The following is a 13464-nucleotide window of genomic DNA, read 5'->3' as shown; positions in this document are numbered from 1 at the left end:
ATCAATAACAACTTGCATTTGTGTAGAGCCTTTAACATAATAAAGTATCCCAAGGTGCTTGACAGGAGCATTATGGTACAATATCTGATTCCAAGCCATTTAAGGAGATATTAGGCCAGATGACCAAAAGCTTTATTAAAGAGATAGGTTTTCAGGAGTGTCTTAAAGGAGGAAAGAGATGCAGAGAGGTTTAGGGAGACAATCCCAGAGCTTAGGGCCTCAGCAACCAAGACACGGCCATCAATGTGGAGTGACTAAAATTGGGAATGCTCAAGAGACTAGAATTGGTGGAGTCCAGAGATCTTGGAGAGTTGTGGGGCTGAAAGAGAGTACAGAGATAGGGAGGGACGGGGCCATGGAGGGATTTGAAAACAAAGATGAAAATGTTAAAATCGAGGTGTTGTTTGACAGGGAGCCAATGTAGATCAGCAAGCACAGGGATGTTGAGTCAGCGAGACTTGGTGCAAGTTAGGACACAGTCAGCAGAATGACACATGATTCGAGCTATTCACAGCAGCACAAATCTAAATTATATTATGTCAGTTCATGAAATATTCAGGCTGAGCTCCCCCCAATGGCTTAGTGTGGGTAAACTGGTACTGATCAACACACACCCTTACATTTCCAGGTATATTTCCTGCTGTCTGCTACGTTGCTTGGTCTTAGCTGGGGTGGCTGCAGCGGTCCATTCATTGGTCTCAGTATCCTGCTAAGGAGGTGAGAATATTGATTACTCAAGGTCAAGTCGGTATAAGGAGGGAGGAAGTGTTGGGTATTCTAAAAGGCATTAAGGTGGACAAGTCCCCAGGTCCGGATGGGATCTATCCCAGGTTACTGAGGGAAGCGAGAGAGGAAATAGCTGGGGCCTGAACAGATATCTTTGCAGCATCCTTAAACACGGGTGAGGTCCCGGAGGACTGGAGAATTGCTAATGTTGTCCCCTTGTTTAAGAAGGGTAGCAGGGAAAATCCAGGTAATTATAGACCAGTGAGCCTGACGTCAGTGGTAGGGAAGCTGCTGGAGAAGATACTGAGGGATAGGATCTATTCCCATTTGGAAGAAAATGGGCTTATCAGTGATAGGCAACATGGTTTTGTGCAGGGAAGGTCATGTCTTACCAACTTAATAGAATTCTTTGAGGAAGTGACAAAGTTGATTGATGAGGGAAGGGCTGTAGATGAGATATACATGGACTTCAGTAAGGCGTTTGATAAGGTTCCTCATGGTAGGCTGATGGAGAAAGTGAAGTTGCATGGGGTCCAGGATGTACTAGCTAGATGGATAAAGAACTGGCTGGGCAACAGGAGACAGAGAGTAGCAGTGGAAGGGAGTTTCTCAAAATGGAGACGTGTGACCAGTGGTGTTCCACAGGGATCTGTGCTGGGACCACTGTTGTTTGTGATATACATAAATGATTTGGAGGAAAGTATAGGTGGTCTGATTAGCAAGTTTGCAGACGACACTAAGATTGGTGGAGTAGCAGATAGTGAAGGGGACTGTCAGAGAATACAGCAGAATATAGATAGATTGGAGAGTTGGGCAGAGAAATGGCAGATGGAGTTCAATTAGGGCAAATGCGAGGTGATGCATTTTGGAAGATCCAATTCAAGATTGAACTATACAGTAAATGGAAAAGTCCTGGGGAAAATTGATGTACAGAGAGATTTGGGTGTTCAGGTCCATTGTTCCCTGAAGGTGGCAACGCAGGCCAATAGACTGGTCAAGAAGGCATATGGCATGCTTTCCTTCATCGGACGGGGTATTGAGTACAAGGGTTGGCAGGTCATGTTACAGTTGTATAGGACTTTGGTTCGGCCACATTTGGAATACTGCGTGCAGTTCTGGTCGCCACATTACCAAAAGGATGTAGATGCTTTGGAGAGGGTGCAGAGGAGGTTCACCAGGATGTTGCCTGGTGTGGAGGGCGCTAGCTATGAAGAGAGGTTGAGCAGATTAGGATTATTTTCATTAGAAAGACGGAGGTTGAGGGGGGACCTGATTGAGGTGTACAAAATCATGAGAGGTATCGACAGGGCGGATAGCAAGAAGCTTTTTCCCAGAGTGGGGGATTCAATTACTAGGGGTCATGAGTTCAAAGTGAGAGGGGAAAAGTTTAGGGGGGATATGCGTGGAAAGTTCTTTACGCAGAGGGTGGTGGGTGCCTGGAACGCGTTGCCAGCGGAGGTGGTAGACGTGGGCACGATAGCGTCTTTTAAGATGTATCTAGACAGATACATGAATGGGCAGGAAGCAAAGAGATACAGACCCTTAGAAAATAGGCGACATGTTTAGATAGAGGATCTGGATCGGCGCAGGCTTGGAGGGCCGAAGGGCCTGTTCCTGTGCTGTATTTTCTTTGTTCTTTGTTCTTTGTTCTTAATATCCGCAGGGTAGTTGTAGTCAGAAACGCCTGCTGGAGAATGTTTGTGTGGACATCAGGTGAGGACAGGATCAAGCTTGTCTGTGATGCTCATCATGCTGAAATAACCTAGTGAAACTCACTATTACGTCTCACATGTGAAGAATAGCTACCTGAATGAGATTGAGAGATACAACTGTATCAGAAAACCTGTAGAAATTTGCGGGATTTAAAGAACTTTAACTGTAAATCTGTGAGTCCAATGTCGCTAGAAATTCGTACTTGTACTTGGCACAAATTTGCTGTCACACCCAACACTTGTGTAATCATGCTCTAGCATGAGTCATCATATTCAGGAGAGGAGGGATAGGACTAGGAGTCGGACTTAGGAGCAGTTTGGCCATTTGGCCTTTCAAACCTACTCCACCATTAGATAAGATCATGGCTGATCTGGTTGTGGTCTTAACTACCCTTTCCCATCTGACCCCGCATACCCCTTGACTCCCTTGTCTATCAAAATTTGATCTCACTCAGCCTTGAATAAATTCAATGACCCAGCCTCCACTGCTTTCTGAGGAAGAGAATTCCACAGACGAATGACCATCTGAGAGAAAAAATTCTCCTCATCTCCATCTTAAAAGGGAGACATCGTGATATTAAACTGTGTTCCCTAGTTCTAGTCTCCTCCACAAGAGGAAACATCCACTCTATCAAGTCCCCTCAGGATCTTATATATTTCAATAAGATCACCTCTCATTCTTCTAAGCTCCAATGGGTATGGGCCCAACCTGTTTAACCTTTCTTCATAAGATAAGCCCTTCATCCCTGGAATGAGTCACGCGAACCTTCTCTGAATTGCTCCTAAGGCAATTTATCATTTTTCAAATTCGGAGACCAAAACTGTGCACAGTACTCCAGATGTGGTCTCACCAAGGCCCTGTACAGCTCCAGTAAAACTTCCCTACTTTTATATTCCATTCCCCTTGCAATAAACAACAACATTTCATTTGCCTTTCTAATCACTTGCTGTACCTGCATACTAACCTTTTGTGATTCATGTACCAGGACACCCAGATTCCTCTGTACCACCAAGTTCTGCAATCTCTCTCCATTTAAATAGTATACATGTTTTCTATTCTTCCTGTCAAAGTGGACAAGTTCACATTTGTCCACATTATACTCCATCTGCCAAATTTTTGCCCACTCACTTAACCTATCTATATGCCTTGTAGACGCTTTACCTCCTCTTGACAACTTACTTTCCTTCCTAGCTTGGTTTCATCGGCAAATTTAGCTACCATACATTCGGTCCCTTCATCCAAGTCATTGACATAGATTGTAAGTAATTGAGGCCCCAGCACTGATCCCTGTGGCACTCCACTAGTTATAGCTTGTCAACCCGAAAAAGACCAATTTATCTGTACTGTTGCGCCCGACACCATGTGTGAAAACCAAAAAAAAAAAATTCAGGAACTAAAGTTACTGGACTGTGCATTCAAAGATACTAACTATACAACACCTTGATAGTTTAAACCATGGAGCTTTTAAGGTGGAAGCCACAAGACAAGACTGCACATGAGGAAACTGGGGGTGAGCTACACACAATATCCCAATCATTAATTTAAATGATCAGACAATCACGCACATTGCACACCCTGAATTTCTGATACATGTTCCTAGTAGGAGAGGTTTCCCGCTGGAAGTGTCAACTTGAAAAATCAGCCCCCATCACTCAAAGTTGAAAAGCAGTCACCAGGTCCTAGTATTTCCACTATTTCTGCACTGCTACATCAGTGTAACTGGTGTGCACTCATGAAAACGTGTTTAAGACATTTTGGTTATCTTGTTTATAATCACATGATCCGACAACTTAAGTTGCGTGAAAGTACATCGCATCACTTGTGTGTGACAACATGCATTTGGCTTTTCTCTCTCAAAACAACAGGAGCTTGCCAAACAGTTTTTCATGAGTCAATGTCTCCTTATGGTTACCAGTTCTAGAGCTTCTAAAATAAATCTTTATTTCTTTTTTGTTGCAAGTGATCTTGCTAAAAACAGTAAAGTAAAAGGAGAGGTAATATTTTGGAAACTTATTTGTGCTAAAAGTTTCTTGACATTGGTGGGACTAAATTACCCTCAACGGGCAGTTACACTCTCCTGTCATAGTCTGGCATGCAAGTCTGGTGTCCAAGTAGTTTAATGTGTGTGTTGCAGATTTGCTTGTAGCTCGTGATCAAGGCTGGCATAACAGAGCTGGCTGGTTGGTTGGTAACTGGGTTCAGTAGAAGAGGACAGGCCATCTGTATCTCTTCATATTGATAGAGTCTCACTGTTTCTTCACCAAAGTGCTGGATTAAGCATTCTACAGAAATGGAATCTGTGACTTCAGGGATGGAGGAAAGTGTTGAAGAAAAACTGAAAGGAACAGTCTCACATTGCAGAATGGCAGCCAGTGGTGAAAATGTTGTTCTGTGTTGCATTGGTCATATCAACAATCTGACTGGTGATTGGGGACCCTAAACTGAAGCAAAGAATAGGGGGAATAACTTATAAATAAGGAAGATATTAGTCTGATACAATTGACACAAAAAGTATTGCAGTTAATTGGAGCTTTAAGTATTGTCATTAGAATGGTCTTGAAACCAGATATGACGGGTGGTCTTTGTACATTAGTTGTAATAAAATCATAAAACCATGCCTTATAAATGAGTTTCTAATTGTGCTACAACCATCACACAGTGAAAATCTTTCCCTCCTCAGCATTCAGCTGTTTTAAAGTAGAGTTTCAGAGGGATGTTGGGATAAATGAAACTTAGCTGCATTGTCACATGAAGGGACGAAGGGGTATGGATGACTTTCACCCTGGGAATAGAACTGTGAATTTAAACCTATAAATTATACATTGGGAGCAGCAGCTGATAGCACTTGTGGGTCACCGGGGTCATTGATGACACCATGACAGCGATGATGACTTGCACTGATTTCTATATCTTCACTGTCATGAACCAGACCAACGGGGTGTCTGGTAGAAAAGATTTATGTCTCCTGTGCTCAGAGCTGAAATTGGGTGGAATATGTAAGTGGGCTGACTGTGTGGCATTTTTAGCAGTTCAACTGGCAGAGAAACTGCCCCGTTACCAAAACAAGGTATTCACCACCTCATGCAAAAAGATCATATGACATTGTATCAGATTCAAAAAGGTTCATTTTAACAGGAAAAATTACAATGCTTGCATTGTGTCTTCTAATTTGTATAGAATCTTAACAGGGTCTCAATGATGTTTAATAATATGAAACAGCAGGATCATATGCAGTAAGTGATTTTAATGCAGTACTGTTTGAAACTGCAGATGTGAGTAATCTTCTGCAAAAATATTCTTTGGGAGCTGACTAGATTTTGTTGTGAAGGGACATAGAAAAACAGCAAGAGAATTAGTGCCTCTGACACATTTATTCAAGTTGTGATTTTGTATGCTTTAATAAGGTCTCTCCTAGATTAGTCAGCCTGTTATACTTTATAAAATGGTTAAATTAAGGCGAAAGTATTTGAGCTTTTTACTCAGTCAGATATTGGAAGATGGTATCAACATAATTTTGGCATTACCACGATGGGACTCACTTATTTTGCTGATAAATAATGCATGCTTTTATAATATATATACATTAAAGCTTAGAATGTTATAGTGTGGAGTTCATTAATATTTTATGTATGATTATTCAGTAATTAATCTGTAAAATGGCGGGTCAGACTTTTTCTCCCCTTTTTCTGCTGGTTCTGGCAATCTTGGTCAATTTCACATCAAGTTTCTTTCTCCACTTCCCTCAATTTAGATTCCCAGAGTGACTCATTCATGTTTCATTGTCGATTGCTGTTGACACCCAGAGTAATTTCAATTCTCTCCCCTTATCCCAGGTTTCCTCTGCTATCCTGAATGACCCCAATTTTTCACTTCAGTCCCAGGTTTCACTTGATATTCAGAGTGACCTCAATTCTCTAATGTTGCTCGAGATCACCACTGGTACCTAAATTGACTGCAATAATTTCGTATTCTATGAAATATCAATCATAATTTTTACCATAATCTCTAGTTTGCAGTTTTCAACTCTCTCATTTCCAATTTATCTTTCTAATTAGGTGATGACAGCCTGTATGATGGGTACTCTGCGATTGCACCGGAAGAGGAGCCCAATGCTGATGATGAGACAGGGCCTCTATCTCTCAGTGCACATGATCTTTCCTCACCTGCCACATCTAATGAAGATTTCACACCAAAGGAAGGCTCCCCCTACAAAGCTCCAATATATATTCCTGATGATATTCACATTCCACCAGAATTTGAATTCCGTGAATCAAGCATTCTAGGTGCTGGATTAGGAATATGGACTAAAAGAAAGCTTGAAGTTGGTGAAAGACTTGGTCCTTATGTTGGAGAAGAGCTGCCAAGCTTGAAAGACCCTTCTCATGGCTGGGAAGTAAGCGCATATTTTCATTTCCTTATGTTTCAAATGTCTGTACTTTGGTGGGAATGTTGTGTTACTTGAAAAAGCTTCTGGTTTGGACTGTGATGAACTGCTTTTCATGAGGATTTGAAACAAAATCAAGAAGTCTTTAGTCTTTGAATGTGTTTAATCTCTTCGTGTACCGAATGACTAGTCATGTCCCATTGCAGACAAAGCAAGACTTACAGTTGATGCTTTGATGATAAACCGTGTTGTCCTGCTTTTGATATAGTGGGGTAGATTTTCAATTCACCGCCCAGGTGGAGAAATAGCATTATGAGTCAGCTGCCCCTGATAACATCTGCCCAATTTCACTTCTGTTGAAATCAATGGAACACTGGTCTCAAGGGTTTTTACTACCTATAGTGAGAGCTTCCCAGTAGGTATAGATCTTGGAACAAACCCACTCTAAAAGCTCTGCTCTCACAAAATCCTGTTCATGGTAGTGGTGAGGTGGTGCCTCTTAGCTTCTCGATCTACTGCAACACAATTCATTTCATCATATGTCTTTCATATTACATTTATCTTGTTTGTATTCAATGTTTTTACCAAAAAGGAGTATTATCTTGTCAGAAACCTAAATGTTGGCAAGGGATTGGTGTAGAATTGTCAGCGTATGACAATTGTTTCATGATAACAATTATACAGTAGTACATCAACCAACTGAACACTCGGTATTACGGCACTGTGACTGTTCACAGTTAACTTACTGTGACTGGTTAAATAATTGGTTATGTCACAGTAATGCCCCCAGCATAACCAGCAACCTACACTTGGAGCACTTATATTTATTTACATCTTTGCTTCTTTTTATCAAATGTGAAATATAGCCCAATAGAAATGCAACATATACTAGCCAAGTGGGTGGGGGGGGGGGGAGAGGCAGTGGGTGGGGGTGTGGTGGGTGGGGTGGCATGGGGAGAAATCTTCCCTGGTCGTTATGTGTTACCAACATTGTCAAAATAGCAAAAACATTTCTTATCTTTATTATTTCTAGTAAAATTAGAAATTCATTTTAAAAAGAACAAATTTGGAATTTCATTCAAAATAGTGATCAGAAGTCTTTCCACTGAGGTAGATTTTCAACTTATCACTAAGGCATAAAACTGACCACTTGTTATAAAAACCATCTGATTGTCATTTGCTAGCAGGTTCTATAATAGGCAGTCTATCCACAGATTCACTTTTTCACCTGTTCAGGGACATCCCACTATATTTATAATGTCACTGTCACGTCATAAATACAAGAGGCACTATTTCCCCAGGCTCCTAATATCCTTACATTTCTCCTATTATGCTACAAATTAATTTTGTTTTTATGCTTTCCTGTCAATCTTGCAACAATATTATTCAGTGATGATGCCATTAAAAGAGCTTCTTTTAGTTTTATTTTTAAAAAATCATTATTAATTTGAAGCCTGTAGTAAATATATACTATAAAAATTAGATATTGTAATGTAATTGTAATTTAATTGGAGATTTATAAATCACCTGAATATCCTTCTCAAGGCTATATGTTATCGAGTAAATGTTATCTCCAACTATCCACAAATCTACCTGAACCTTTGCACAGTTTTGCCAGCCAAATGGCACCTGCACACCAACATCTACAAATACAAGTGAATATTTCATGTATGAAACTCCCAGACTGGGGAATGATTACAGTCTGGTCATATATGCCAGAGAATAATCTACCAGAACTGTAATGTGTTCTGCATCACATTCCTCTCATTTCAAACTATCGCAATTTCTACACTACATTTCTGTGAGGATAATGTTATGTAATCTTGTAAAGATTAAAAATGAAACTTCATAGCATTTTGCAAAATACTCATGTTAAATTAAATTCAGGAAAAAAAAGGTTTGTATTTTAAATATGCATTCTGACTGACTGCTAAGTACGTACCAGAGTACTATTATACTGCTTCAAGTAGTGACCAGCTGCCAAAGATTCAGGCGTGCTTGAGGAGACTTTATTAACAGTTCTTGTGAGCTGATCACAGAGGGAGGGATGCTGCAGACAAACAAATCTTCATAACTGTAAGAAGGAATGCATGGGCTTAAAGTAGCACTTTGTGCCACTTGCCTTCGAGGGAGGAGAGGCATGTGTCATTTTGTCACAACAATCTCACACACTAGTGACGTAATAGATCTCACTATGATATGCACCATCGTGTCATTTGTTTCAAACCCAGTAATAAAATGTTTGGCAAGTACATTGTGATTAAAACATTCAAACTTTAAAGGATCATTGCAACTATTTCAAAGAGCGAAACAGCCTAGATGTAATATGGTTATTTTTACATTGCAAGGCCATAAAAATGTTAAAGCAGAATGGTACCATTTTCACAATGTGATGTTCTCTAATTACATGATGATGATGTGATGCAGGCCATTGCATGGTGTATTGACAAAGGTATTGACAAAAAAGGCACATCAATAATCTTTGCTATTGCTGATACCTCTTTAAATAATTACGATTGGGTTGAAATGACTGTAGAAATCACAGTGGGATTGTGTATCATTTAATTTCTCTGTGAATTTAGCTCTGTAATTTGAAAGAGTAAAAGCAATCACAATTGAAGGTCCCACTGTAAACCAACACTCCAGTCCAATCTGAAGTCAAATGATCTAGATAAATTTTTTAAAAATACTTCCGACATCTGTTCTAAAAAAATTAAATTTTTTTTTATATCAATCCCATTCAGGGAAACTCATCATTTCTCATCAGGAAAAGACAATGAAAATATACAAAATTGATTACATGGGCCTGGGGGTGGGGAATTTCAGTCACAAGGTGCACAATCTTATTATTTTATTCTTACATGACTTTGGTATATCCAAATATCAATTGTCTGAATCCATGTGAGACTGCAGTGGACCCAACCAGAAGGCAGGCTGGAATGCTAAAGTTGCTTTGTGACTACATCCGTTGCACAATTGAAGTTATCTAATTACTTGAATGGACCAGAAATCAAAACTCTAAAGAAAGTTGCTTGAGATGAGCAGCAGGAATGACAAGCAGTAAATAAAATGCGCTAAAGAGAGACTGAAGTTTAAAAATGAAAATGGGAAATATGACCCGACAGGGAATCAGTTGAATGTGATTAGAGTGCACTTGCCCTACTGTGGACTTGAGTCATAAATTTAAGCTTTTATCTCATTTTTAAGGCAAGCACAAAGCATTATCTAATCAGGTATTGGTTAGTTGAAGTACAAATCGAACAAGGTGGGGGGAGGGGGGTCACACGAAAGGAGCAAAGGTCAAACCTTTTTGCAGTTTGTCACCAGGGGTTTACTATGAACGTGCTGAGGTCCCAGTCCAGATGTGCAGTGTGGCCCAGTCGAGCAGTGATTGTGAAGAAAAGGAATCGACCATATCTTAATCAACAAGAGAGGGGAAAAAAACGCCTTCTAATAACCTTAGTGACTTGTTTATCTACTGAAATCATTTTAAAAGAAACTCAGATCCCGGCAAATGCTGACAAGACACATTGGGCAATCTTGTGGTAGGTCGCTGGTCTCTATAATGTCTTTAGCATCCATAAGCATTTCCAATCTTAGCTCAACCCCAAATCTCTGTATTGATCGATCCCATCCTTTGCCATCGCTGTGCATTCTAACTCTTTCGCTATTAGGGTAATAAGTGAACAGGGGCTTGGTGCCAGCATACAGCCCCACAGAGCTGTTGAACATTTATGCTCATAATTGTCCATATAATAAATTCTCAACCTCCAAGATGTCTGGGGAAAGGTGGCAAATGGTGACAGAGGAGCACTGACAAAAGTCTTCAACGCAACCCCTTAAGAGAATTCTTTTAAGCAACATCAAAAGGGAGTTGACACTTAAGCAATTCATAAAAACAATAAATCACAAATATGTATGAAGTATTGTGGATGCATTTATAGTTGAGGTACCAGTCCCACACCTACTGGCATAAGCTCCAGCTAGGCACAACTTCCAAGCTGAAAGATAACATTTCTTTGCTGCATAGCGTAGGCGTGGTTTTAGGAGCTGCAGATTTGCCTAGCCTCTGCACCCCCTCGCAATCTTTAGGCTGGTGTCCAGAGGAAAAAGCCTATCACTCTGGAGCCTTTTTGGTTGCAGGAGTTGCCAGAAGGTGCTAACTCAAGGGAAATATCAACTGCCTAATGGGACTCCACACTAGATTTTAGCCATCAGCTCTTGTTGTTGTTGTTAATATTGAAGGCGCCGACCAGCAGGACCCAGATCGCCAAAGACACAACTTGTATATAATACAGGCGCAAAGTACCTTGTTTGTAATGTCTGCTTCCAGCCTAGTCAGCGGAGAGCTCTGTGTAAAAGTACTTAGACATAGGTGTAGAGCTTTGCACCTGGACATGAAGTTTTAAATGTTTCAACAGCATCTGAACTTGCAACAAATTTAAGTTAGCTTTGGGTAAGGGCCCCATGACTATTTCTGATACCTGGTTTGACACTGCACTGAAGTTCTGACCATGTAGTGTCAAAAGCAAAGGGGTGTGGGATGATCTTTTCTATGGGGCGCCTCCATATGATAGGGTAGGAATGTTGCAATACTGCTGCAGGATTTTCACTACAATGCAACAAATTCACTTTGAAAGATCATCTCCGATGATCAGTGATCAGACCTCACAGATAATATTAAATTAGTAAGCATTGAAAAATGCCTGTATTAATCAAAGACTGGCAGCATGGATTTTTTTGACCAATTCAATTAATTTTTTGAAAAAAATTATGTATTGGATTGATAAAGGGTTAACGTAGATATAGTTGATATAGGTTTTCAGAAAACATTTGATGAGGTGTCTCTCATGAGGCTTTTTCGAAAACTGCAGGCATATGATATAAGAGGAAATGTGGCAACAAGGGTAAAAAGCTGTTTGATGCAAGGAAACAAAGAGTAAGGGTAAGTGGGTGCTGCTTGGATTGGAGAAGCTTAGGAAGTGGTATACCTTAAGGGACAGTGTTGGGTCCTCTTTAGCCCTTCGTATATATACTTGATATTCACTCGGGTATAGGGAACATAGACTTGCAATTTGCTGAAAATATGAAGATAGGAGATTTGACAAACAGTGAGGAGGACTGGAAAAGACTTCAAGATGATGTAAACAGATTAGCAGAATGGGAAAACAAGTGAAAGATACAATTTAACATAGATAAGAGGTAGTACATTTTGGGAGGAATTACAAGGAATGGGAGTGTACACTTAATGGCAATTTAGTCTTAATTTGAAACCATGCTGGTGAGCTGAGCACTTTCAGACTCAACAACCAACTATCATAGTAACCACTTACAAACTTCACTACCTTCTCTATCTCTCGCTGTCTCTCCCTCTCTCTCTCTCTGTCATCCAGAATGCACACTCCATCACTTTACATACAGCACAGAATCAGGCCATTCAGCCCAACCACTCCATGCCTACATTTATGCTCCACTCAAGCCTCCTCCCATCCTTCCTTATCTAAACACTATCAGCATAACTCTCCATTCCTTTTTTCCTCATATGCTTGTCTATTTTGTTAAATTCTTTCATGGGATGTGGGTGCCACTGGCCATCCCTAATTTCCCTGAGTGGCTTGCTAGGCTATTTCAGAGGGCAGTTTAGAGTTAACCACATTGCTGTGGGTCTGGAGTCACATGTAGGCCAGACCAGGTGAGGACAGCAGATTTCCTTCCCTGAAGGACATTAGTGAACCAGATGGGGTGTTATGACAATCAGTGATAGTTTCATGGCACCATTACTGAAACTAGCATTCAATTCCAGATTTTTAATAATGAATTTAATTTATAATTAATCGAATTTAAATTCCACCTGCTGCCGTGGTGAGATTTGAGCCTGTGTCCCCAGGACATAAGCATGGGCCTCTGGATTAGTAGCCCAGTGACATTACCAGAACTGGTGCTGCAGGGCTGGATTTTGTAGTCCTGCTGCTGCTCCCGGCGGCGGGCATAAAAAATGGCGGCTGGCATGCATGGGCCACACGCTGCCACACCGCCACGATCTTGAGCCCAGTGGCTCATTATCAGATGCAGGATGGCCACCAGCCCCCGCCCCCCCACCAATTACGTGGCAGGGGCGGCCTCGGCTGCCAGCCCTGCATAAAAAAGCCCCCATCCCCCCACCTCCACTGCACTAAAAATACATATTTTCCCCATACCCACAACTATACTACAATGTAGAGTTAACCCCTTTCCCCCACAACTGAACAAAGTGCAGAGTTCACCCCTTTCCCCCACCTTACTACACTACAAATGCACAGTTCCCCCTTCCCCATTTTGTAGCTTCAGCTTTCCCTGGTGAAGGCGCGTGAGTGCTGCCTGTTGTGCTGAAGATCAGGGTCCACCACGGAGCTTCCCCTGCTGCCGGGAAGATCAGGCCTGGCAATTCCAGCGTCGGGTTCCGTGGTGGGCTGCTGTTGTTCGGATCTTCCAGCGCGCCCCCCCCCCCACCCCCGTCACAGAGCCTGACATCGGGAGTGGAACAAACTCCAGTCCGAAGAGTGTGAATGAAAAAAGCAACTGAGGGGTTCAAGTAAATAAAGGAAAGAATTTGCATTTATATAGCACCTTTCACAATCTCAGCTTCACGATTAAATACCTTT

At 41.2% G+C, this 13464-nt stretch overlaps 1 protein-coding gene across 4 annotated transcripts in view; it reads left to right on the top strand.

Moving 5' to 3' along the window:
* Positions 1 to 13464, top strand: part of mecom (MDS1 and EVI1 complex locus) — an 815679-nt gene that overhangs the window by 325049 nt on the left and 477166 nt on the right. For all 4 annotated transcript variants that reach the window (XM_068042483.1, XM_068042482.1, XM_068042481.1 and 1 more), the window contains exon 2: positions 6495 to 6832. In XM_068042483.1, coding sequence (XP_067898584.1) covers positions 6495 to 6832 — 338 coding nt within the window. The remainder of the gene's footprint in view (positions 1 to 6494; positions 6833 to 13464) is intronic.

Source organism: Heterodontus francisci, chromosome 11 (genome assembly GCF_036365525.1).
Source record: "Heterodontus francisci isolate sHetFra1 chromosome 11, sHetFra1.hap1, whole genome shotgun sequence".
NCBI classification, from domain to species: domain Eukaryota; kingdom Metazoa; phylum Chordata; class Chondrichthyes; order Heterodontiformes; family Heterodontidae; genus Heterodontus; species Heterodontus francisci.
This window is presented reverse-complemented; position numbering and strand designations above follow the sequence as displayed.